Genomic DNA, 27162 nt, shown 5'->3' with positions numbered 1-27162 from the left:
TGGCCATTTTGGATGTATGCCTCTCTAAAGTTAGCTCATAATTTTACTGGGTGTACCCAGACTTAATTGTAAACTGAAAATCAACTTGAAACCTTGATCCCAGAAGATTGGTCACGGCATCTATTGGAGAGTCCTCTACTAAGAGTAACAAAAACCTAGACCGGTTCGCATTATCTTAAAGTTTGTACCGGGATCCAAACACTAGTTGTATTCTTTGGATATTGGTCTGTACTAGTATAAACAGGCTCCACCCTCTTGGCCGTCATCCTTGGCCAGGCTCCGCCCATTAGCGTATTACCAACAATGATTGCATAAATAACCAATGAAAACGCATCTGTAGCTGTTTGAACGAAGGGTACTTTATAAGCAATTAATGTAAATATACAAGATATGGCGCCTTATGTACAGTAAGTTCCAGAAGTGAAGCGACAAATCTCAGAATTGATCGTACTTCTTTAGAAACTCGTGGGGTTGCCATTTAGTATATTTTATTCCAATTATTGTCATCCTATTCATCTGATAAAACGTATCAGTGATTAACTGTATACGTGCAGAAAGTATTTCCCCAGTGAATGATCAATGTTAGTTCAATAACTGTTTATTGTCCGAGGAGCATGTTAAGTGTACTTTCATTGCTGGCACCGCTTACCTTATCACACCACACTTGAAGTGAGCAACGTAAAGATAAAAAAAATAAAAAATCAATCCAAATCACACAAATTAAGAACTATACCAATGCATAAAAGGGATCATATCTATTTAACCCTAAGGAAAATAAGGCTAGCTGTGAATTCGCAAACTTTTCGATATGAATGACATTACAAATAAAAAAAAGAAAAATAATAGCACTACTTGGCAACATCATGTTGAGTCTGAGAAAATGGACGATACAAAAAGAATAATGTCGCATGAGATTTGAGCCCCACTGTACAGCTATTCTCAGAACTCATGCTACATAACTGCAAGGGATTTCGTTCAAAATTCACTAACTGGCAACCTAATATGCTCCATATTTACTTGTTATTTCAATGCAAAAACACGATTGCATACATTAAGGCCATAATATGTTCCATAAGGGTGAAATCTGTCATATATTTCAAAACTTAATGAAAATGTCACATGTAGACAAATTTTTGAAAAAAAACACTTACGAAACTTTTTCAAAACGAAGTCGTCATCACACCTCAGTTCAAATGTTAAATAAAAAAAAAAAACACGAACAAATTTCATAACATTAATACTGTTTTCAAAACAAGCATAAAATTTGAAATAGTCCTATTTGATTGCTTTTACAACGTAAAACTGGTAAAATGTAAATATGTATATAAAAAAGTAGAATGCGCCCACTGATATAAACGTGTGTGACGTAACCATTAGAGGGTCGGTGCATCAACAACTTCCTGGTGTAATATAGGTCTACAAAGTGTAGCAACAATGAAATTATTTTGAGAACATTTATTTTATATTTGTTAGAGGAATATTTATATTTTCATACAAAATTTGTTAAATTTCTTAAATGCAAATATTCACCTATGTAATCCTTCTTTTGTCAAAACTAAGATTTTGTTCCCTAGGCGTAGGTGTGTTAGATTTCTTTACTTTACACTTAGCATTCACATTTCTCTCTTAACAATATCTGGCCAGAGAGCAAATGAGGTTATCTACACATTTTTGCACTCCAAGATACCTTATAAAAGAATGAATTATACACCAAAAGCGAGCAGAAGGACTTTTAAGAAAATAATATTTTAAGCCAGTTGAAAAACAAGTGCTCCATATGCCCTGATATTAATACTTATGATATATCGATTAATAGCCATCTTCTCCATACAATCAAAATCATCATCTTTTATTCCTCAAAGAACAGGTAATCTCTACAAATAAATTCATTAGCAAGAGATTACATCCCAAAAGTCTTAGATTTTTTTTCGGCCTATAAATCATTTTGCAATATTCAGGTAGCTTGAACACAGCTTAAAACTTCAACAACCAAAGAAAACTTGTTGTAATTCATATTCCTATTTTGAAAATGTTATGATGACTCACCATTGAGCTTATTAGGTCTGCTGTTATAAAGCTGGTATCACACTAGTCATTTCTTGCTCGCGGTTTTGGTCAGCATCCAGCCGATGCTCGCAAGCAAAAGTGTTGTATCATCACACTAGGACCTCGTGGTTTCGAGGAGCAGTAGGAAAAAGTAAACAAAACTGATCAGCTGATATCATGGCACCCAGAAATTGTCGGACTGTTGCAAGATGTGCTGCAGTGATGTGTTTTCGGAATCTTACGTGAATAAAAGAGTAACAAAAAACGTTTGTGGGTTCGAGAGTGCCTAAGGAGAAGAGAAGCCAAAGGTCTGAGAGTATGTCCTATCAGCAGCAGCCATCTTGTTTGTTTACACTACGAGGTTGCTTGCGGTTCATGCTTGCTGCTTCCCGTCCAGTCGGGAAGCAAAAATCTCGAGCTAAAAGCTCCCGGTTTTCCATTTTCGGCAGCAACGACTCGCTGCTGGAGAAAAAAAGGCCTAGTGTGAGGTCGCCTTAATGCTGCAGAGGTAGTTACGTTGACCAGCCTGAGGAGAATGCTAGAGCGCTGTCATTGACAGCACCTCTAACCCCATCACGCTGTACTTTGAACTAAGCAATGTGAGACAAAAGAAATCAGTTCAAATCCAGGGATTACAAATAATACCAATGCATAAAAGGGATCATATTTACATAACCATAAGAAAAATGGTGCTAGCTGTGAATTTGCACACTTTTGACATTTGAGCATCACTGTACAAGTTAAAGTTAAGTATATCTTAGTTTTACCAGACCACTGAGCTGATTAACAGCTCTCCTAGGGCTGGCCAGAAGGATTAGGTATTTTTACGTGGCTAAGAACCAATGGTCACCTAGCTACGGGACCTACAGCTTATTGTCGGATCCGAACCACACTATGTCGAGAAATGATTTTTTATCACCAGAAATAAATTCCTCTGATTACGCATTGGCAGGGCCGGGAATCGAACTTCGGACCACCGGATTGGCAGCTGAGCGCGAAAACCACTCGTCCAGTGAGGAACTACATCACTGTACAATCGGCAAGAGAAGTGAAGATACAGTTTCCATTAACTTTCGTTCCTCGAATTTCCCATTTGTTTTTTACTGAAAAGACAGTCTCGCTAAATTTACTCTAGAATATGAAAATACAATGCTAACTATATCATGTAAGTTTAAAACTGCAAAACAAAAACGTTCAGATACTTAAAAACACGATATACGTCCGAAGTAATTGTAATTTTTCAGATATTCTTTCATAGAGATCTGGCAGATAGAGTGATTTCAGATTGTAGTACTACATATCACGACGACAATATTTACTCGTGCTTCTTTACGAACGGGAATATTATTGCATTATCATAAGTGGTGATCATAATGATTTTTGTCTACAAATTTATGTTTGTATTCCATAGCGTTTAATGTCAGCTGACATCAATGGCAGTAAATGTTGCGACGGCTAAGCTAGGTTGAACAAATCTAGCTGAATTCGCAAGAGTTTTTATGATATGAGGAGGAGCCCGAGTGCTTTGAGCAGGAAGGCACAAGTCACAGAATACTAGCGTAACGGTTTTCACACTTTAATGACTGACGTTGACATGGATCAAATGCTAATAGCTATTTACAAAGCAGATTTTCTGGCTATGCCCCTATTAGTATTAAAAGCAGGTCGGAGATAGCCTACACAGCTAACACGGCTGCATTATTTTGCAGCAGGGCTGAAAGATCTCCCAAAACATCAGCATTTTTTGCATGATATAAAACTTTAATTGCCTCTGCAATCCATGTCGAGTTATTTTTGGTAATAAGCTTTTTTGGATGAAAATCGATTTTCAAAACCGGAAACTGTATCAAGAGAGAAAGAATGACCGTAGCCTATAGTTGAAATTTTCCACATGTTTTTACAGTCTTTGAATGTTACGGCAACTGTCGAATGAAATCAATATTAGGGTATGAATTTCTTAGAGAATTAACTTGCATACTATAGTCCCTTCATATTTTATCTAGTATAATGAAGCACATCTTGGCAGCCATATCACCCTGTTTCCCAGGTATCTGTGCACCGATTCACAGCTCTTCTGACTTTCCCCATCACAGATCCATCAACAATACTACAAATCTCTCTATCTCTCTCTCTCTCTCTCTCTCTCTCTCCTCTCTCTCTCTCCACTTCTAAAACATATCTGAAAAACTATTATCACTCAATCTCTTCAAGTAAATACAATCAATTAAGTATCTGTAGATAGGTCTATGATAACGCTGTGTGTGTCTCATAATACTGCTTTCATTGCTGTATTGTTCCTCACTATTTCCACCGGTATTGCCCAAATTTTGAAAAATTTTCTCTCATTATTTAGGATCCGTTTCCAATCACGCATAAATTTTACGTCATTTAGTGTCATAACTTCATTTATGAGTAAGGTTTCATGGTAGGGTTTAAAGCAGGATGGTCGATATTCTACTCTGAACTCACATTACCATACCATCATTAACGAATAATATAAAGGCTGTTACTACATTCAAGGAGAAATGATTATAGGACTTCTACAGAATCTTTATGGTTTAAAGTTACAGGAAATCTAGAAAGCAACAAACACGATGCTTTTGAAGCTCTGCCACCTTTCTGAAGTTGCCAGGTGTGGTATTATTGAGCAATATTTGTCCAAAGATTTAGGAAAAACTGTATCTTCACTTTTCTTGTCACTGCAAAGCCTCGATTTTCAACTTCAAAGAAATATGAAGAAATCATGATGTCCGGTAGCGGCAACTCGATTCTCTGTAGTGACAAGCGTATCCAAAAAGAGCAAAGAACGTGAGAAGTTATGAGGGCATTGTGGCTATTACAATTACATATGTATCTGGTAAAAATGGCCAGTAGTTTCTACACACACACACACACACACTATGTGTGTGTGTGTGCGCGCGCGTCTTAGCTAAATATTACGTAAAGATGTTAGGCATTCAAATTCACTACCTCGACTCTGTGAGATGGAATTACAGACAACATTGGGCCAAGGTGTGCAGTGTTAAAATTCGCCTAAACTTATTACACCACATGTGCCTTTTATACGTACAGCGTACCTTAAGTAAGGAGGAAACTTAATGGCATAAGGCTATATCTTGTATATTTTCATTATTTGCTTATAAAGTACCCTTCATTCAAACAGCTACAAGTGCGCTACAGGTGCATTTTCAAAGCTTAATTATGCAATCGTTGTTGGTAATACGCTAGGGGAAGGAGGGGGGGGGGTGTTTGTTTATACTACTACTAATTAGAGAATATAGGATTTAGGACAAAGGCCAGACTTCAGGAAAATGCGGACGGGTCAGTGTTGGGTGGCACTGGAATCCGGTGCTCTGGCATCATTTTCACATCATCAGCGGTGGTTCGTCCAAACCGAAGACTATTGAATATGCGTATTATAATGGCAACTGCTTTCTATACTGACTGAGAAAATACTCCTACTTCTACTTTTCCCTTTCACCATAATTTATGAGGTTGTGGAGAAAAGCACCACGCCCTACCCCTTCATTTTTATTTCCTGACCTCCAGATCTGTCTCTTGTGGCTGGACTTTACTACCGCTTATGTGATTTCATCACTCTTTTGCCTGGTTATTCATTGAGGAAGCTACTGAATTCAACCGAACACGATAGGGTCATGTCCATCCTAACTGCACTTCGCTGGCTATCTATCTAACACCATTAAAGCAAGATCTGATTCTAAAATGAACCGAAACGTCTGCAAACCACCAAAGGCAGAAAAACAGGTACGAGCAGAGGAAAACAAAGATTGATGAAGCAACGATATTATAAAGACGTTTTTACGGAACACAGCCTTTAATTCGGTAACATTACCCAGATTATTCGTAAAACATACTGAAACTGACGGCATTCAAGAAGACATTAAATACAACCATTAAACATGATTATGCCTAAGCAGTAGTTATTTGAGAAAACTAGTCATTGCTACCGGCAAATAAATGGCGCCCAGTGGAAAGACCAAACACAACCGGTGGGAACACCTCCAAAATAAACAATGTTGACGATGATAATGATTATGAACACTCACGATAAGGTAAATGCGCCTTAAATAATAATCAACTTACTACACTACTGTGCACATTCAGAAGTAACAGCACTGATGATGATGATCGGCGACAAAAAGATGAATAAATCATGAATCAGTGAACAAAACTCGTGAATCAGTACTACTCCTAAATGCTACTCGGGGCTGAGGAATCTACGAAGTCGATAAGGAGAACTTAGGTATGAATTACTACCGGCACATACTCGTATGTGACGAAGAAGCAGTCGTCAAAAGGCAGTCTACCATAGTCAGAAGTCTAGCCTCCTACCACCGCCACCCACAACGCCATCTATGTATGCACCGAACACATACTACATGCCATCATCTCTAGTTATTAGAACACTAGGCTGGCCAACCTTCCGCTTCATACTGAACGTCAGTACTGTTGTTTACCCAACAATTTTCATGGTTTCAAAATCATCTGAACGAGCAGAGAACCTCAGAGATACAAAGAACCGATCGAGGAAGTAGTTATTCTTACTCTATCAGATAAAATACATCGACAATACCAGAAAATTTTCATATTCTTCAAAATTGCCAAAAGGTTTCAGATATAAAACCTACATTTTCTTTTATAAAGAGATGAGCGAGTTTTGGACAATTAATTTTTTTCATTTTTTAATTTACCACAGAGCCAGTAATACTGAATTAATCATCAGTAAAAAAATAATAAATAAATATATATATATATATATATATATATATATATATATATAGAGGAGAGAGAGAGAGAGGAGAGAGAGAGAGAGAGAGAGAGGACGAGAGAGAGAGACAAGAGAGGAAGGACAGAGAGACGAGAGAGAGAGAGAGAGAGAGAGAGAGAGAGAGAGGAAATACTCAAATGAGCCTGATTAAATATCTCAAAGAAGTCCTCAAATAATCATAAACAATATTTTATTTCACAATAAAAACACACAATAATGGAAACAACCTGCCATAAATCTAAATTGGCCGAATATACCACCTACGTATATGTAGAAATACTGAACACTTGCATAATTACAGATATTTCGATACAGTGTTCCCATATGAAAACTCAACAGAAGGACCTCGCATGACAGAAACAACTCGCATTGTGAGATCATGTTTCCCCTGAATGAAAATGTTAGTGCATTCCCTTTAGATGATAATATCTAATAGGACAATTCTTTTTTCTAACTTGGGCAGACAGTTGTAGTAGGCTTTAAGTCTTACAGAAAGGGAATGTGAGAGCAAATGTAAAAATATTTAAAACCGATTACCTAAAAATCTTATTTACAAGTATCATAATTGCTCTGACAATTATATTTTGCAATCCATATCAAGAAAACATGAGGAAACTCGAGCAGGAGCGCGAAAACAAGTTTAAATTGCAGGCAAGAAGACATGAGAATATTCCTTTATGTACTCCTGCTATTTACATCTCTACTCGTACCTTTTGATGAATTCCTCGAGTGCTGGGCTAAACCCTAAGTAGTAACGTCGAATGTGAATTCAACGATCACTGTTCACACTATGATGAATTCTCCGGTGAGTCAGTTGAGTTTCAGTATTTATGATAAATAAAGCGGGTTGCTTTTCAACTAACCAAAAGACCCAACTTTGCCAAGCCAAAAATTCTCGTTGCAACAATAAACAAGTAAACAATGCGCTGTATAGTGAATGATGCTGCATGAATGCCTCAACCATGGCGTATGTAATCCTCAGCCGTGGCCCATGACAGTCTCTGCCGCGGCCCATAAAACTTTCAGTCACGGTGCCATACGCACGATCATGGCTAACCTTAACCTCCAATCAAACAAAAACTACTGAGGCTAGAGGGCTGCAATTCGGTATGTTTGACGACTGGGGGTGGGATATTAACATACCAATTTGCAGCCCCCTAGTCTCAGTACTTTCTAAGAACTGAGGGCGGCCAGAAAAGTGTGGACGGACATACAAAGCCTCTCAATAGTTCTCTTTTAAAGGAGACTAAAAAGATCACAAATACACAAGAGCAAAACTTACAACAGCATGTCCTATCTGGCAGCTCATCATAACACTCACCTGCAAAAGAGAAAAAAAAACTGTATAAGACAATATGTATGAATGCAAATAAAATTATACTTGCACATGTCATCACATAAGAATTTAAAAAAAATAATAGCACTATTAAGTTTCCCTCCTCCTCTCTGGAAAAAATACTAGCAGAGAAATTTGACGACTAATCCACGGTATATTAATATTTCTTAAGATACAAATCCGACTGTACACAAAATTGCAAAACAAGAAAAAGTTAACTTGCTTACACATCCATACAAAGGTACTTCTAAAGTTGACAATGACAAGTACGGAAATATGGGGAATTACAGTAAGCACGCGGGACATGTTCCATACAAATACTGCAGACCAAAACATACAAACCTTAAATGAAATTACGAACTCTTAAAATGTAAAATTGGCTTCAAACCTGTTACTACATTAATACAACAGCTAAAACAGATTTATTCGGCACCAACAAATCTTGAAATTGAAAGGAGTTGAACTAATCACCTTGCATAATACAAGACTGGTAACGTTTTCCTTACTACCCCTTTCTTTTTCTTCAAAGAAAAAATGATTCAACTAACCAATTTCTTTGGAATGTTTTCCAGCTTCGTAACAAAATTAATACACTTTAGTCTACCAAGCTATTATCTCTAGTCTATCAGTCAAGGAAACTTAATCAACGCCAAATATTCACCTCAAACATAACCAGCACTTTCTTATGAAATGTTTCCATTTGCACTGTTTGTCCTTGTGCAACTGTCAGCGTCTTAAAATGAGTACGAATGCATTAACAGGCCACACAAAAAAGTGGAAATAATTACTTGGAATTCTATTTGTCCTTCTTGTCTCTTCGTCATATGTTAGTTCATCATAAGAGACATGGTTAAATTATGAAATTGCTGTAGGTCAAACTTTAGTGTAAACATAAGCAAAGCATAATACATGTGATTTTCAGTCTGAACACTGTTTCACGAACAGGAAAACGTTATAGTCTACTGAAAATTCCACATGAAGTGGTAATGTTGAGAATCCAATGTTTTTTTGCATTTTCTAATACTATAGGATATAACACTGAAAAAACTGCCGGGTGACACTGTCACCTTTGGGGAAAATCTATGCACTAACTAAGTTTGAAGTATTTACGCGACAAAAAATCTGTTCAAGTTTATACTTCCGCGTGACATTTTTATTATTTTCTTCTTTCTAACAGATAAATAGTTTTATTAATTGTTATTTGTAAAAATACATGGCCATAATTGAGAAGAAATTTACTAACATTAAAAAAAAAGCCTTGTGAAAAATCCATTAAAGATGTATAAATAGTTATCATTATTACACTGTACAAACTGTGATAGATCGTTACAACATTTTGCTAGCTATCATTTAAAATGTTTCTAAAAATAGCCTTTTCATTTTTTCTTCTTCTTTTTCACTTCTATCTTTCATCAGTTTAGCGAATCGGTTCAAACACTCGACTGAACTTTTACATTGACAATACAATGTACTACATCCTACAGATGCCTTCACGCAACAAACTACTGCAGAATCTAATAACCAACATACAAATGCAACGATTAAAAAACCACAAATAAATTCAAATGCATATAAACTGCGAGGCAAAGTAAAATCAGCAATCAATTTACAGAATTTAACACCAATTCCTCCCAATAATGGAATATAAAATCATTCAATGGAATATAAATGGTCTCTTAACCCGACTACGTCTGGGTGAATTACAAAGAATCATACGAGACCACAACCCAATGTGCATATGTCTATAACATATAGGAAGTAACCCTACAAATATCCAACACTATAAAATAGCCTGTTATTCACCAACAGACGGTAGAAAATTAGGCACAGCCTTGTACGTTCATAATAGCATTACATATGAACCTTTCGACATACCATCTATACCATATCAAATAACATCAATTACATATCAAATAACATCAATTAAACTGTATATGCCTGACAAAAATAATATCACTATTTGTAATTTATATAACCAACCAAATTTCAATGCAAATTTTAGTGATTTTTCTGAACTTATTAGCAAAAGTATACAGGAACCCCTACTTATAGTAGGAGATTTTAATGCACATAATCCATTATTGGATACTAATAACCCCACTGACACATCCGGAATCAACATACAGAATACTATAATGAAACACAACCAGTGTTGTCTCTATGAAAGTGAAGTTCCAACATATTTTTCAAATAAACACCTAACCTTTTCTTCAATTGACATTTCATTATGTTCAAATGATGTAGCCGAGAAATTTGAATGGAACGTCCTAGACGATTCATACACAAGTGACCATTTCCCAATCATTCTGAACTACTTAAATAATATCAAAATATTTCCACCTACAGGATATAATATTCAAAAAGCTAACTGGGATAAATATTTCCTATACACACGAAACATACCACCATTCCCACATAATGAAGATCACAATACTACATGTGAATCCTTCTCAAACTTCATAATAAATGCTGCAGATAAAAGTATTCCAAAAACCAAATCACATTCCACAAAATCCCCTGTCCCACGGTGGAACCCAACCTTAACAACCTTAAATAAAATAAAACATATATTGGGTCGCAATCTTAACAGACTCAAAACTCGCCTTAAATCACTCAACAAAATGCCCTATAATATAAACATATTAAATAAAATAGTTATAACAAACATAAATATTGACCACATTAAACCACTATATAACAAATATACAGCCAAATTTAGAAAAACGGTAATAGCTGAAAAAATCGCATCATGGAAGGCATATGTCTCAAACATATCTTCAAACACATCCACAAGGGATATCTGGCAAAAGATAAGGAAAATCAATGGAAAACATATAAGGCCTCCAAGAAGTGCAATACATTTAAATGGAAAAATATACTATGATAATTATGAAATGTCAAATATAATTGGAAAGCATTTTGAAAACATCAGTGCTTACTCCAGCCTAGATATACATTTTCAAAATATCAGAAAACAAAAAGAAAATATAATACTCAATTTTGAAACTCTTGAAGACCTGGAATATAATTATATTTTTAACATGGATGAACTAGATAATGCCATCAACTCTTGTCATCCCTCCGCACCAGGATATGATAAAATATCATTTGAAATGATAGAAAAATTAGCTCCTATAGCTAAGTCATGTTTATTAAAATTTTATAATAGTATCTGGCTAAAACGTGTCTTTCCTGATAAATGGAAACATGCCATAATAATTCCAATAAATAAACCAGGAAAGGATGCAAGTAATCCATCCAATTTTACACCGATATCTCTAACAAGTTGCCTATGCAAAATCTTAGAAAAAATGGTTAATGCACGATTAACATATGTAATAACCAAAGAATCCATTTTAACACCAATACAGTCTGGTTCAATAGCTGGCAGATCAACCCTAGATCCCTTAACACATTTAGAAGATCATATCAAAAAAGGCTTTAAACAAAAGAAATTAACAGTAGCTATATTTTTTTGTATGGAAAAAGCGTACGATAAAACATGGAAACATAACATCATGCAAAAACTCCACTCCAAGGGACTAAGAGGCCACTTATAATATTTATTAAAAACTTTTTAACAAACAGAACTTTTCAAGTAAGAGTAGAAAATTCCTACTCAGTAACCTATAAACTGGAAGAAGGAATCCCTCAAGGCAGTGTCTTGAGCTGTACATTGTTTGCTTTAGCAATCAATGACATTACCATAAATTTACCAAGTGGTGTAAAAAACAGTTTATATGTTGATGACTTTGTCATTTACTATACGAGTAGTCATTTGAGATATGTTCAGAGAGTTCTCAGTACTGCCACTTCAAATATATGTAGTTGGACAAATTCAGTTGGATTTAAATTTTCAACTGATGAAACAAAAGCAATCGTCTTCTACAAAGAAAAAAGATGGATGAAGAACCAAACAATCAAACTTCACCTTTATAGCACTGAAATACAATTTTGAACAAAAACCAAGTATCTAGGAGTGATATTTGATCAACATTTAAATTGGAAAGACCACATCAAATACATTAAAGCCAAGGGCATCAAAGCCTTTGCCATATTAAAAAAGTTATCACAAACTAATTGGGGAGCAAAGCGAGATATTTTATTAATGATATATAAGGCAACAGTCTTATCCATAATAGATTACTGCTGTCCAATATATTCATCCGCCTCAGAATCTGCATTAAAATCTCTCGATGCAGGGCACCATGAAGGCGTGCGATTGTGCACAGGAGCATTCCGATCGTCCCCAACAAACTCACTTCTGGTAGAGACAGGTGTTTTGCCCTTAAAACATCACCGTAATTTGATAACAATACGAAGAGGTCTTTCAATGCAAGCGGGATCGTCTCCTGTAGCTGACTGCTTCAATAACTGTAATCCAGTAACAGCAGTTAATAGTAATAGCTCTTTCCCAAAAAGAGCTAGATACATAATGAACTAGCATAACATGGATCCAATTTTTCACCCACCAATGGAGTTGCAACCACCGTGGATTTTAAATCGAATAAAGATATGTACCTCCCTGTCTTACCTACTCAAAAAGCAAATGACAAGTACAGAAATGTACCGCCAACATGCTTTGGAGCACATTAGAAGAAAAGGAAACAAATTTATGGTATATACAGACGGCTCCAAAAATAATGTTGGAATAGGAGCATCTGCATATTCGAAAAATATGTTAATAAAAAAAAAAAAGCCTACCTTTAATATCATCAGTATTTACTGCTGAAGTCACAGCCATACAGATGGCTCTTGATATGATATCTGAGACAAAAGCAAGTGTGTCTGTTATTTTCAGTGACTCACTTAGCGCTATAGATGCTATAAGACAGTATAAATCAGGAAACTAAATAGTGCAGGAAATACAAATAAAAATTCATCAACTCCTCCAAACAGGATTATCAATGGAAATATGTTGGATCCCAGCACACGTGGGAATAAAAGGAAATGAATATGCAGACTCAGCTGCCAAATTAGCCTGCACTATCCCTCCAACAATTATACATGCCCCAGTGTCAGACTGGGCAAAATCTGTTAAACCATTGATTTACCAGGATTGGAAAAAAGAATGGGCCTCGGTGCCAACAACAAATAAACTTACAAACATAAAAACTGAAGTGTATGCATGGAGGACATCCTCACAGGAGGAAAGATCAAAAGAGGTGATCCTAGCAAGGCTCCGTATAGGACACAAGATTCTGGCATGGTCACTTGATGTCAACACCATATGCTGACCCAATGAAGTGTAACAGATGTCAAACACCCATGACAGTACAGAATTACTTGTTGAGTGCCCAAATTGGACCCAGCAAGGATCTATTTATCTAAGAAATTCAAAAATGAAAAGTATTCTGGCTGAAAGCAAAGATTTTTCAATTAATAACATCATAAATTTTTTAAATAAGACAGTTTTCTCAAATAAAGTCTAATTTTTTAAAATAAATAAATTAATTTATCTATTTTTATTTATTTATTTTTACATTTTTTTCTCACGATTGATCCCTGAGAACAAGCCCGAGAAGAGTCTACTTGAGACTCAAAGGTCTGGAAAAACTAACCCCTATTAATAATAATGTATTCAGTACTAGCCCCTGGGGTCAAATGTATTTTGCTGTATTCAGTACAATCCCCTGGGGTCAAATGCATTTAGCTGTATTTAGTACTAGCACCTGGCGGTCAAATGTATTTTGCTGTATTCAGTACTATCCCCTGGGGTCAAATGTATTTAGCTGTATTTAGGACTAGCACCTGGCAGTCAAATGTATTTTGCTGTATTCAGTACTATCCCCTGGGGTCAAATGTATTTAGCTGTATTTAGGACTAGCACCTGGCAGTCAAATGTATTTTGCTAGTACTGGGTCAAATGTATTTAGCTTTGGTATCAGACTAGCACCTAGGCAGGTCAAAATGTAAATGTTTTGCTGTATTCAGTACTCTCAAACGCGTCAAATGTATTTTGCTGTGTTCAGTACTAGCCCATGGCGGTCAAATGTATTATGCCGTGTTTAGTACTAGCCCCTGGCAGTCAAATGTATTTTGCTGTGTTCAGTACTATCCCCTGGGGTCAAATTTATTTTGCTGTATTCAGTACTATCCCCTGGGGTCAAATTTATTTTGCTGTATTCAGTACCCCCTGGGGTCCCCAAAGTATTGTGTTCGTTTATATGGGGTCAAAGTATTTTGCTGTATCAGATTAGCCCCTTTGGGCAAATGCATTTTGCTGTATTTCGTATAGCCCTGTGGGTCAAAGATTTTGCTGTCATATTAGCCCCTGGGTAAATGTATTGCTGTATTCAGTATTAGCCCCTTTGGGTCAAATGCATTTTGCTGTGTTCAGTATTAACCCCTGGGGGTCAAATGTATTTTGCTGTATTCAGTATTAACCCCTGGGAGTCAAATGTATTTTGCTGTGTTCAGTATTAGCCCCTGTGGGTCAAATGTATTTTGCTGTATTCAGTATTAGCCCCTTTGGGTCAAATGCATTTTGCTGTATTCAGTATTAGCCCCTTTGGGTCAAATGTATTTTGCTGTGTTCAGTATTAGCCCCTGTGGGTCAAATGTATTTTGCTGTGTTCAGTATTAGCCCCTGTGGGTCAAATGTATTTTGCTGTCTTAAGTATTAGCCCCTGGGGGTCAAATGTATTTTGCTGTGTTAAGTATTAGCCCCTGGGGGTCAAATGTATTTTCCCGTGTCCAGTACTAGTTCCTGGGGAATTAAATGCCCCTAAGTGCGTTTCATTATCTGCCTGAAATTTCAGGCAGTTCATGAAATGCCTGGTTTTGCTATCTGCCCGTAACATATACTATATCGTAGGTTGTACCAAGGAGTTATGTTCCTCAACTTATTCACACTTGTTAAAGTGACCAACTAAGATTGATTGATTGATTCATGGTAATTAAAACTGGGGTTACAACGCCTAGGTTACTAACGCTGTAATAAAATTAAACAGGAAAAAAAAAATATTAAAAAGAGCTTCATGTAATGAAACCTAAATACAAAAGTGAATGTTTGTATGTTTGATTATATTTTAGTTTCTATGTTTGTGCACTATAGAAATCTGAACCCCTCGACTGACCTAGATAAAATTTGTCACGTGGCCATCAATTGACCCAATTTAGATAATAGGGTAGGTTTAAGACCTGTAACCACTTCCCCTTGTATATTATGTGGTATATATACGGTTTTACCATACCTAATTTCATGTACTTGAGACTATACAGATATATTACTGAAAATGTTTTTCAGTCACCAGAGTAATACCTGGATAAAAGTGACAGGCAGCATAGTAATATGTGGATCAAAGGGACAGTCACCACAGTAATATCTGGATAAAAGTGAATTACCACAGAAATACATAAATGGTAGTATCAGGAAAAAAGTGAGTTGCCACAGTAATATGTAGATAAAGGGGACATACCACAATATTACCTGGTAAAGTTGGCAAACAGCTCACTAATACCTGGATGAAGTGAACAGCCACCACAGTAATACCTGGATGAAATGAACAACCACCACAATAACACCTGGATAAAAGGGACAGTCACCACAGTAATACTTAGATAAAGGGGACAAACAGCACAGTAATAAGATTTTATTGATATACCCTCATCCAAAACGATCTCTACACGTAAAAGTGGGCGATCTAGCCAGTACGAACCAGGAAACCAGGACCGTTAAAATCTGTAAGTTAAGTTATCTATTCAAAAGACGTAAAGCAAATAAATTCTTAGCAAAGGAAGGACACAGTCTTGATAGCATGGTAAGGTTTATCTATCATTACTATTATTCTTATTAACATTATTATAACCAGTGTTAGCTTTAAGGTACGTTAAGGAATAAAATAAGAATTGTTTCAGTTTTTAGTTTTGTAACGGCGAGAGCGCCAAAAGTTTTAGTTTAGCGGCGCACAATTAATCCCCGCGAATTTTCTGTGTTGTAGCACGTTGTAGTTAGATGTAGGAGACGACCAAGTGTTTGTTAGATGCCACAAAGTGCTAGTTAGAACTAGGAAGTGCTTTGCCAGGGATTCAATGCATGTATTAGCAAGATTAGCTAGCTAGGAGTGTTTTCGTCTAATAGTTACGGCGAAGGAAGTGTACAATTCCTTTGTCTGTGAAGTGTTAGGAGAATTCGTTCAATTTAGCTCTCATTCCACGTTCTGGCAACCATAGCCTCTCGGCGCAGGCGCGAACATACCCCTGCCAGCCATTTCGTTTCCAAGGCAACAAGTTCACCACTTAACCTTTCATCTTAACGATTTCAGGAAAATAAAGTAAATTCTACCGTTTTAACAGAAATAACTTCAATCTTCATCTTAGCATCTAACATTTCGCCAGAAAATTTAGAGTTGTTTTGCTTTTAAAAACAAATCATACTTTGTGTCGAGTTTGTAACCTGCGATCTCTTCCCACCACGAGCAGCTGTTCCTACCTCGTCGAGGGAATATCACCGTTCTATGCTCAAACACCTCAAGTTCCACTTGCATCGTTCACATGCTCGCTGAGTGAAAGTTTCATTTCACTTCGCTTCACCTTTCACGTAACCTCTCATTAATAAATACTTTGCTAACACCTTTTAAAATCCTTACCACCATTTTTCACTTGTCACTGGGAGCTAGGTAACTTGCGTAAAGTAAACTTAAATCTTAATAAATTACATTAAGAGAATTGTTAACGTAAACGCGCCTTTGTAAATCATTCTAGCGCAAACCCTTTAACAAAGTTTCGTAAGAAATTGTCATCGCTAGTGCGTTTTATTAACCAAAAGCGTTTATTCTTCCAAACTTAACGTAAAGAAATCATTCAACGCTACGGCGTGACATATTCAATTAAAATCATTATTTAAAATAAACACAAAGGAGTCCGTCACATAATATTTTTTAGCCTCTCCGAGAGAGAGAGAGAGAGTTACTTCAAAAAAAGCCAAGAGAACTACATTTACATTTATTACCCTACTCATGAATCAATCACTGACCATACTTTAGTCTCTTGTGACTTTTATCTACACATAGTGCGCGCTATATATATATATATATATATATATATATATATATATATATATATATATATATATATATATATATATATATATATATATATATATATATATATATATATATATATATATATATATATGTAGTGTGTGTGTGTGTGTGTGCGTGTACTATATATATATATATATATATATACTATATATATATATATATATATATATATATATATATCTATATTATATATATATATATATGACTGGTAAAAATGTTCTGTAACAACAGAATTCCATCTAATAAAAGGAGCCCATAAAAACACCAAAATGTAGAGAGAAAAGTACTATATTTCAGAGACTGCTGTCTCTCTCTTCAGGTATATGAATGAGAAAAGTTTACAGAAAAGGTGGTATTTATACCAAGAGATTCGTCCACAAGTAAGCCAATTTAGGTCACCCCCGCTGATAATCTTCCTTTAATCTTCTTAAGCGTTGGTTGAATGAACACTGCGTCGACGATGTCCGATGTCCAATTCCCTTTTGAGATGTTCATTACCTGCTTCTCTTTATTAAGGCCGATTCCATCATTTGACTCTTGTACCGGCAGTTGCTGCTATAAATTACACGTGACATATTCCAGTTTATTCTATGGTTATGTTCATTTATATGGTTGAAAATAGCCGAGTTCTGTTGTCCATACCTAACTGACCGCGTTTGTGTTGTAATCTCTGGGGAAGTGATTTACCTGTAATCCGATGTAAGATTGGTCACAGTCCTGGCATGGGATCTCATATACCCCAGAGTCTTTGGGCGATGTCTTTTGTTGGACGTTAATCAGGGATTTGGCTAAGGTATTTGGGGGGTAGGTAAATGCAAAAGGGTTGGATTTCCCAAGGGTGTGAGTTACTCTCTTAATCGTCTCCAGGTGGGGAATTTTTATTTTATTGTTGGGTGTGTCTCTGGTCTTGTCTTTAGGGGGTACAAGAGTCAAATGATGGAATCGGCCTTAATAAAAGAGAAGCAGGTAATGAACATCTCAAAAGGGAATTGGACATCGGACATCGTCGACGCAGTGTTCATTCAACCAACGCTTAAGAAGATTAAAGGAAGATTATCAGCGGGGGTGACCTAAATTGGCTTACTTGTGGACGAATCTCTTGGTATAAATACCACCTTTTCTGTAAACTTTTCTCCATTCATATACCTGAAGAGAGAGACAGCAGTCTCTGAAATATAGTACTTTTCTCTCTACATTTTGGTGTTTTTATGGGCTCCTTTTATTAGATTATATATATATATATATATATATAGATATATATATATAATATATAATATATTTATACACGTACGCTGTGCCCAAGTGGTCTTTTTAACTTTTTATTACCAAAAGACTTGCATATACTGCAAGCACCAACTGCACATAGAGTGCCACCGCAACCCCATTACTTCCATATTAGGAAACCGCTACCAGTCTTGAACTGGCCACCACCACTGCACGTCATGCCCTAGCCCTACCATTTTACGGTGCCACTAATCTGCGGCACTGACCTCGACTAGGCTGCTGAAGTACTTCCCCTTTTACTTTCTCTCCTACACTACCTCAAGCAGTGCCATTTTCCCTCAGTATACTTTACTATAATGACCTTTAGTGTCGTCCCACGGGACACACCAGCACTCTACCAGTGCTGCATGGAGAAGGCCTTCATAAGAGCCGCTACATCCGCACTCTACCAGTGCTGCATGGAGAAGGCCTTCATAAGAGCCGCTACATCCGCACTCTACCAGTGCTGCATGGAGAAGGCCTTCATAAGAGCTGCTACATCAGCACTACCAGTGCTGCATGGAGAAGGCCTTCATAAAAGCCACTACATCAGCACTCTACCAGTGCTGCATGGAGAAGGCCTTCATAAGAGCCACTACATCAGCACTACCAGTGCTGCATGGAGAAGGCCTTCATAAGAACCACTACATCAGCACTCTACCAGTGCTGCATGGAGAAGGCCTCCATAAGAGCCACTACATCAGCATTCTACCAGTGCTGCATGGAGAAGGCCTTCATAAGAGCCGCTACATCCGCACTCTACCAGTGCTGCATGGAGAAGGCCTTCATAAGAGCCACTACATCAGCACTACCAGTGCTGCATGGAGAAGCCCTCATAAGAGCCACTACATCAGCACTCTACCAGAGCTGCATGGAGAAGCCCTCATAAGAGCCACTACATCAGCACTCTACCAGAGCTGCATGGAGAAGGCCTCCATAAGAGCCACTGCACCTGTAAAGGACGTACAGGCAGCCCATGTATCTGTGTATCCGCAAGCCCGGATCGCCCATTTATCAGTAACTCCACGTATAAGGATATGCAAGGCCTTCAGGAGCACTCCATTCATCGCGTATCCACCCAAATGGACTATCGCTCCTTCAGGAACGCCCATCAGTGTGACCTCTACACGGCACACTCCGCCACAGTATATCACCTTATTAAGAAGGTGCCAGGCAAGAAGTGCCACCAACTTACGGAACACTTCCCAAGTGCCACAGAGCACCCAGTCTTTTCAAACCTTTCTTATCACTACATTACAGAACCCATTTCTAGGTGAGTGCTACCTTACCGAAGAGGCACTCCCCTCCAGTGCTATTCCAGACCATCTTCAACGTGCTTCCCAACAAACCGGACCCATGGCGCTAGAGAGTCTCCAAACCCTCATGATTGGGCAAGGAGGCCGGTTATACTGGACCAGCGCTCGGCCAGTGGCTGATGGCGCAGCTGGATGACACACGCCAGCAAGAAGGGGAAATAAGAGAAAGGCTGAGAAAAGCGAGAGAAGACGAGAGAAAAGTGAGAGAAGACGAGAGAAAAGTAAGAGAAGACGAGAGAAGAAAAGTGGAAGCAAAAGTTGGTACAAACGGGCCACCGAATATGGAAGGACGGTGACAAGGGGAGAGCATGTCATCAGAATTCTGATGTGTACCCACTGCAAAAAGGTAAAATATTGATAGAAACACTGAAAATAAAATTATAGTTGCTACCTTGCATATTTTGTAAATTTAATTTTTTTTTTTTTTTTTTTTTTTTTTTTGAGACATGGATCTATTTCCTGTCAACATATGTTTGAGACATGGATCCTTTTGCTACAATGATATGTTATGTTTTTGATAAATGCAATAATGATTCTTTTTTAACTTATTTGTATCTGTCAGTCATTTAGTAAAAGTTGTATTATATGTACTACGTGTTCCTACTTCTGGTTTCCACAATTGCATGTAACTTATGGGGAAGTAACAACTTGACGCATTTTTTGTTGCTGCTATCTATTATCTTTTTATCAAAATCTCAAGAACAACTTGCATCCTTGCTAAGTATCAACTACAGCACTAGAATTACACATGCCTAAGGCTGGGAAACAAGTAGGGTATAGTAAAGATGAAAATACAATACAATTGAACAATGCTACGATTATTCAACAGTGATAAACTTGAGAACACCAATATTATTATTATTATTATTATTATTAAAAGTAGTTTAACCAGACCACTGAGCTGACTTTCAGCTTTCATAGGGTTAGCCCGAAGGATTAGAATAAAATACCAGGTCTAAGCCTGGGGCCAAGCTCTGGAACCGAATAGTTCATTTATGGTGATGACAAAGGTGTGAAAATTAAACTTAAAAACTCCACAAAGGCACACGCTTCCACAACGGAACACATGTACACAACAAATACATTTACTCACGATCCATACAATACATAAAAACAAAATCTGGGTAAGTACACTAACTTTTAATTTTTTTTTATTCATTACATGACCTAAGGATTTACGTATTTTCATCGTTTATTTGTAATCATATTTTATCAACTAAATTACATCTCTTCACAGGTGATGCTATCTTGCATTATTAAAATAGAAATCCCCTGCTTCATTATATTGCAAGAGAAGTAAATATACAAATTCAAAACCCCTAGGGCACTGATTCAATATTTCTTAATGCCAAAATACTTCAGAAATAGAATGCTCATAAAAGTATTACAATCGCCTGAAAAGAACACATGGATATACCGGCGGCTTATATATATAGATATATAATATATATATTATATATTATATAATATATATATTATATATATATATATATATATATATATACATATACAAGAAAAGAAAAGAGCGCCAGGCGAGTGATGCCCTCTCCTCCTTCCCCCGTGTTGTGGTGGTCTAGACTAATGGAGGAAAAGTGATCGGTCACTGCCTTATACGGCGATACCTTTCACCTTGACCCACACCGATACCTGAACAACCAATTGCTGCTGCTAATAAAGCTACCAATGGTAGCTACCACTGACAGTCATACTGCTGCCATCTGGCCAACAAATACCGAGCTGCTGTCGAGTGATGAAACCTTTCGCCCTTTCTCATTCAATTGTTCTGCAAAAAGTAGTTCGAGTCGTATATGTTGACCACCAGACGAAAGTAAAAACTATAAATAAGCATGATATATAATTACATATGAGAAACAATCACACTTCGATGGAAAGTACTCTATTGCAATAGCACACTCAATAAAAAAAATCTATTGATGAGAAAACTGGTTAAAAATTATTGCACAAAGTCATTTAAAGTAGGGGTAAATAACACTACATGAACGGCTACCATAAAGCAACCATAATTTTTCAGTTATTAATTAGGCTACCAACTTCAACATAAACAATTAACCACACCATAAGGACTTCAGCTACTAAATCTATTCGCGCTTGAATAATTTCAAGCCGATTAAAGAAAGCAGATTTTTAACTGAATTAGGAAAATCCAAGGAAAGTTGGTGCGGCTGAACTATCCAATACGTTCACTATCGAATGAAGCCTAATACGCAAATAAAGATATTCAAAATTTATTCTACCCTACGATCCCAGCCCGACAGACAGATGACATTGTAAAATCTAAAGGCTGAGCTGAAGTTTTTAGACCCCAGCACTTTTCCAACATTCCCATTAAAGAATCTATTATACAATTACCCTTGGTAACTATGTAGAATGAAAACAGTAGTCTCGGGAACTGAATTCACGAGCTTTTCCCACCAATAAATCCTCCTCCTACTAGATAGCAAACAAGGCATAGTTTATGTTTCATCAAGATACGTGTGCCCACCGGAGAAGACAAAATTTTCTTCGTAGTATCATTGTACAAACTCGCTCCCTCCCTCTGTCTCACCTGGCACCCTTCCTACCCACCTTTTAATTGATTTTTAAAAATTATCTCCTTAAAATGATTTCGTGACCTATGATGACGGGGCATCCGAGAAAATAATGATGAATGGCAATCTTACGTTGGTGAAAAAAATCAGAAATTTAATCCATTAGCAAAAGGATTTGGAAAATTTTGTAAAGCCTGCAATTAAATGCCTTAAAAATACAAGTTATAAAATTCGGTTTCTCCCTAATCGTTTCTTCCTTCAATACAAATATTTAATAGTAACCAAGTTTTTGTTCAGCATCTTAAGATGCAAGTCGGCTGATAAGAGCAAAACAGTGAACGGCATTCAAAATGCAGTTAATACAAGAATTCATAAATTACTCAAGGACAGACAGGGCTTTCAAAATCTTAGAAGTTTAATAATACGCCAATTCTGCGACCGGAAAAAAATGACCGAAAGTTTCTCATAGGTGAATCAGTATTCAGAATAACAAAGAATTTTAAATGAGTTGCATGTCGTCACGTAAGTGACAATGAAAATATTGAGGCGGCACTGTTCAACTTCAAACTCAATAACAAGCTTTAAGCACGAATTTTAAATATAGTAAAGACCACGTGGCCACGGCTCTTTGCAGCCCCTCCCACTGCCTTAGCCACGAACATGCCTGTGAGCAGACTGGTTGGCAATGATTTTGCAAAGTTGGTTCATTTATCTGTGGTTCTTTTCATAAATATAGAGGGGAGAGATTGGACAGACAAGTGACGATCCCGTGCACGTGAGGCGCCACTGTTATGCGATGATTCTCAGAAATGGCAGCGGCGCCCACTGCAGAGACCAGCAGCAACAACAAAGCCACTTCTGGCATCCAGTACTGGCCCTTCAACTATGTTCCATGCAGAAATGGGATCACACAAGAACAAGGGATCATATTTCACAAGACAGTGACATGTTTTCATTCATTAAAATCTTTAGCACTGGGTTGAAAATAACCTCAAGCAGATCACAGTCAACTTGCAGTTAACTACCTGCTTGCATTTTTTAGCTAATAAAATAATGAATGTTTTCATAAGCTTTTTATTAGAGCCTACTTGACATTAAATTCATGCAGCCTAATAAATTTGCATGTAGGGTTACTGTCAGTCCACATAAACATGGTTAAGTCGAATAATTTTCCCTACTACTAGTACTACAATGTACACTCGGCAAGGAAAGTCAGGATACAGTTTTTTAAAATCTTCGGACATATATTGCTCAATAATGCCACACCTGGCAACTCTAGAAAGAGGACGGAGCTTCAAAATCATAGTGTTTGTTGCTTTCTAGATTTCCATTAACTTTACACCGTAAAGATTCTGTAGAAGTCTTATAATCATTTATACTTGAATGTAGAAACAGGCTCTATACATGAAGAGCAAACCTGCCTCAACGGGTGCCAGTCCCAAGCCTGGATAAATAGGGAGGTTTGGTGTCAGGAAGGGCATCTGACCACAAAACCCGACGACAGAACCAATGGAATGAGTCGTCATATTGATGAGAATAGTGCTAGGGCATACTCCGTAAATAACACAGTCCCATCGCCCTAACTCTGTGACAAGGCGAGGGCTACTGCATCATGAGCGGGTGCAGCTAAAGAAGTGAGCTCTAAGTGGATATTTTTTGTGTGCAGGAAACTTGATGGAAGGACAATAAAGCCAAAGAACTGGGGGATGGCTACAAGCTAATCTATTATAGTGGAGCAAATGAGCAGGGTAGGAATGGCGTTGGTGTAGTGCTGTCAGGGGAATGAAGAATGCAGTGACAGAAATGAGTATGAGAGTGAAGATATGTTATGGAGGGGAATTATGGAGGGGAAACAATCATTAGTGCTTATGTTCCACAAGTGGACTGTACAGAGGAAGAAAAAAGCAGTTTTTGGAACAAAATGAATGAGGTAACATAAGACCTGGAAGAGCAGGAGAGGATTGTAGTGGGGGCAGACTTTAATGGACATGTCGGAAATGAAAATTATGTAATTGAACGTGAGCATGGAGGACATGGGATCAGGAAGAGAAACCCAGAAGTAGAGAGTATAGTAGACTTTGCCATGTCTTTTGATATGGCAATAGTGAACACGTTCTTCAAAAAGAAGAGGGAGCACTTGATAACATACAGGAGTGGTGGTAAATGCACACAAATAGAATACCTCCTTTACAATAGATCAAGACTGGTGGAAGTTAGGAATTGTAAAGTTATCCCAGGTGACCACGTGGCCCCCCAACATAGGCTCCTTTGTATGGATTTGAAGATGAAGAGAGAAATGAAAACGAAAACAAATGTGGTAAAGAAAATCAAGCGGTATAAATTGTTAGGGAGGGATAATGATAAGAAGAGAGAATTTAGGAGAAGAGTGCTGGGAGAGGTTGATCTGGGAATTGAAGATGTGGGAGGATGGTGGAGGCATAATGCATCAGTGATTAGAAGACACGGAAAGGAGATACTAGGGGAAACATCTGGAATAGTATGGGAGGAAAAGGAGAGCTGGTGGTGGGGGAGGAGGTGGGGGAAGTGGTGAAGGGTAAAAGGGAGGCAAAGAAGAGATTTGAAGAGTCACAGCTTGAGGAGGACAAAGAAGGATTAAGAAAAAGAAACAAAGAAGTAAAAAGGGTGGTAGCTCAAGCTAAGGCTAGGGCATATGAAGAGGTTCATAATGAACTGGAAACCAAGGAACGGTTGAGTAAGATGCTCAAACTGTCAAAAGTAAGAAATAACAGAACGAAAGACATCACCTATATTAAGCAAATGAAAGATAGGAATAGTACTGTCATAAAAAAGGAAGAAGACACCCTGAAAAGATGGAAAGAGTATTTCGAGGAACTGCTAAATGAAGAAAATGAAAGACTTGTAAGAGAATGGTAATAGGGATATCTAGGGATAAAGTGATACGAGCCTTAAAAAGAATGAGGAATGGGAAGGCAACAGGACCTGATTTCATCCCAGTCGAAGTTTGGAAAGCCTTAGGAAAGGAAGGGGTAGACATCTTGTATGATCTGATGGTAAAAATATTTGAACAAGAAAAGATACCAGAAGAATGGCGGGAAAGCATATTGATACCTATATTTAAAGGTAAAGGGATGTCCAGGAATGCAGTAATTGTAGAGGTATCAAACTAATGTCTCACACGTTGAAGATTTTGGAAAGAATAATAAATGGCAGGCTGAGAGAGGAAGTGAGAATAGGGAAGGAACAGTTAGGATTTATGGAGGGAAGCGGCACAACGGATGGAATATGTTGCTTAAGATAGCTGATGGAGAAATTCAGAGAAAAACAACGAGACCTGCAACTGGTATTCATAGACCTGAAAAGGCCTATGACAACGAGACCTGCAACTGGTATTCATAGACCTGAAAAGGCCTATGACAACGAGACCTGCAACAAGTATTCATAGACCTGAAAAGGCCTATGACAGAGTGCCAAGGCAAGAAATATGGAGATGTTTGAGGGAGAAGGTGGTGCCGGAGGATGTTAGAGAAGCAGTGCCATGGTGCATATTATATGCAAATAACATTGTGTTGTGTTCAGAGGGGAGGGAGGAGTTGGAGGGGAGGTTGGAGAGGTGGAGAGCAGCACCTGAGGAGAGCGGAATAAGAATAAGTTGATCAAAAACCGAATATTTGTGTTCCAGTATTACTGAGGATGGTGGAATTAGCATAAGTTTGGTGGGGAAGAAATAAAGAGAGTACAGAAGTTTTCAAGTACTTGGGGTCCATATTAGAGGATAAAGGAAGCATGGACCAAGAGGTGAGACATCAAATTCAGGCAGGATGGAATAACTGGAGGTCTGCATCAGGGGTCCTCTGTGACAAGAAGGTTCCTCTGAAATTGAAGGGAAAGTTTCATAGGACGGTGGTCAGACCAGCAATGTTATATGGAACAGAAACAGCAAGTATGAGGAAAACAGAGGAGAAGAAGATGGAAGATAAGATTAGAAATGATTATATAAGAGAATCGACAAAGGTAGTTGAAATATCAAAGAAAATACAGGAGGGAAGGCTTCGATGGTATGGACACCTGTTACGAAGAGAGTAACATCATGTTGGAAGACATACGATGGAAATGCAAGTGCGGGGTAGAAGGAAGAAGGGAAGACCAAGAAAGAGAAGGAGTGATTGTGTAGGGGAAGATATGTTATGGAAAGGTATTAACGAGAACGATGCACAGGACAGAAATCGATAGAGACGACTCATTCACAACGGCGAACCCATATAAAAACGGGTTAAAGCTGGGAAGAAGAGGAAGTAGAAACAGGCTCTATATTATTCCTTAATGTTGGTTTGGTAACGTCAGTTCAGGGTAGAATATCGATCATCCTTTTTTTAAAACCTACTGTGAAACTTTACTTATAAGTAATGTTTGACACTAAACTGACGTAAAATTCATGCCTAATTGAAGACGGATCTTAAAAAATGAAGAAAATGTTTTAAAATTTGGGCAGTACTTGTGGAAACCGTGAGGAACAATACAGTAAAGAATTAAATATTATGACGAGAGGGTGAGCGCGCAAACATGGGCCAATCGATAGAGAATTGTAATTCATTATATTTACTTTGAAAGATTGTGTGAACATTTTTTCAAATGTTCCAAAAGTAAGGAGAGAGAGAGAGAGAGAGAGAGAGAGAGAGAGCGCAAGCATTGGACTATCTATAAAGATACTTAATTCATTATATTTACTTTGAGAAATTGAATGATAATATTTTTTCAAATGTGTGTTAAAAGTGTGGAGAGAGAGAGAGAGAGAGAGAGAGAGAGAGAGAGAGAGAGAGAGAGAGAGAGAGAGAGA

The 27162-nt window shown here is 37.4% G+C and overlaps 1 protein-coding gene across 8 annotated transcripts in view; it reads right to left on the bottom strand.

Moving 5' to 3' along the window:
- The window catches only part of LOC135223644 (unconventional myosin-XVIIIa-like), a 1035943-nt gene that overhangs the window by 598268 nt on the left and 410513 nt on the right, over positions 1-27162 (bottom strand). For 5 of the 8 annotated variants that reach the window (XM_064262281.1, XM_064262283.1, XM_064262282.1 and 2 more), the window contains one exon: positions 8118-8156. The exons of the other annotated variants lie outside the window; for them this stretch is intronic. In XM_064262281.1, the coding sequence (XP_064118351.1) occupies positions 8118-8156 (39 nt within the window). The remainder of the gene's footprint in view (positions 1-8117; positions 8157-27162) is intronic. 8 annotated transcript variants of the gene reach the window in all.

The sequence above is a fragment of the Macrobrachium nipponense genome, chromosome 10, assembly GCF_015104395.2.
Source record: "Macrobrachium nipponense isolate FS-2020 chromosome 10, ASM1510439v2, whole genome shotgun sequence".
NCBI lineage: Eukaryota > Metazoa > Arthropoda > Malacostraca > Decapoda > Palaemonidae > Macrobrachium > Macrobrachium nipponense.
Note: the sequence above shows the minus strand (reverse complement) of the source record. Positions and strands in the feature narration are given on the sequence as shown.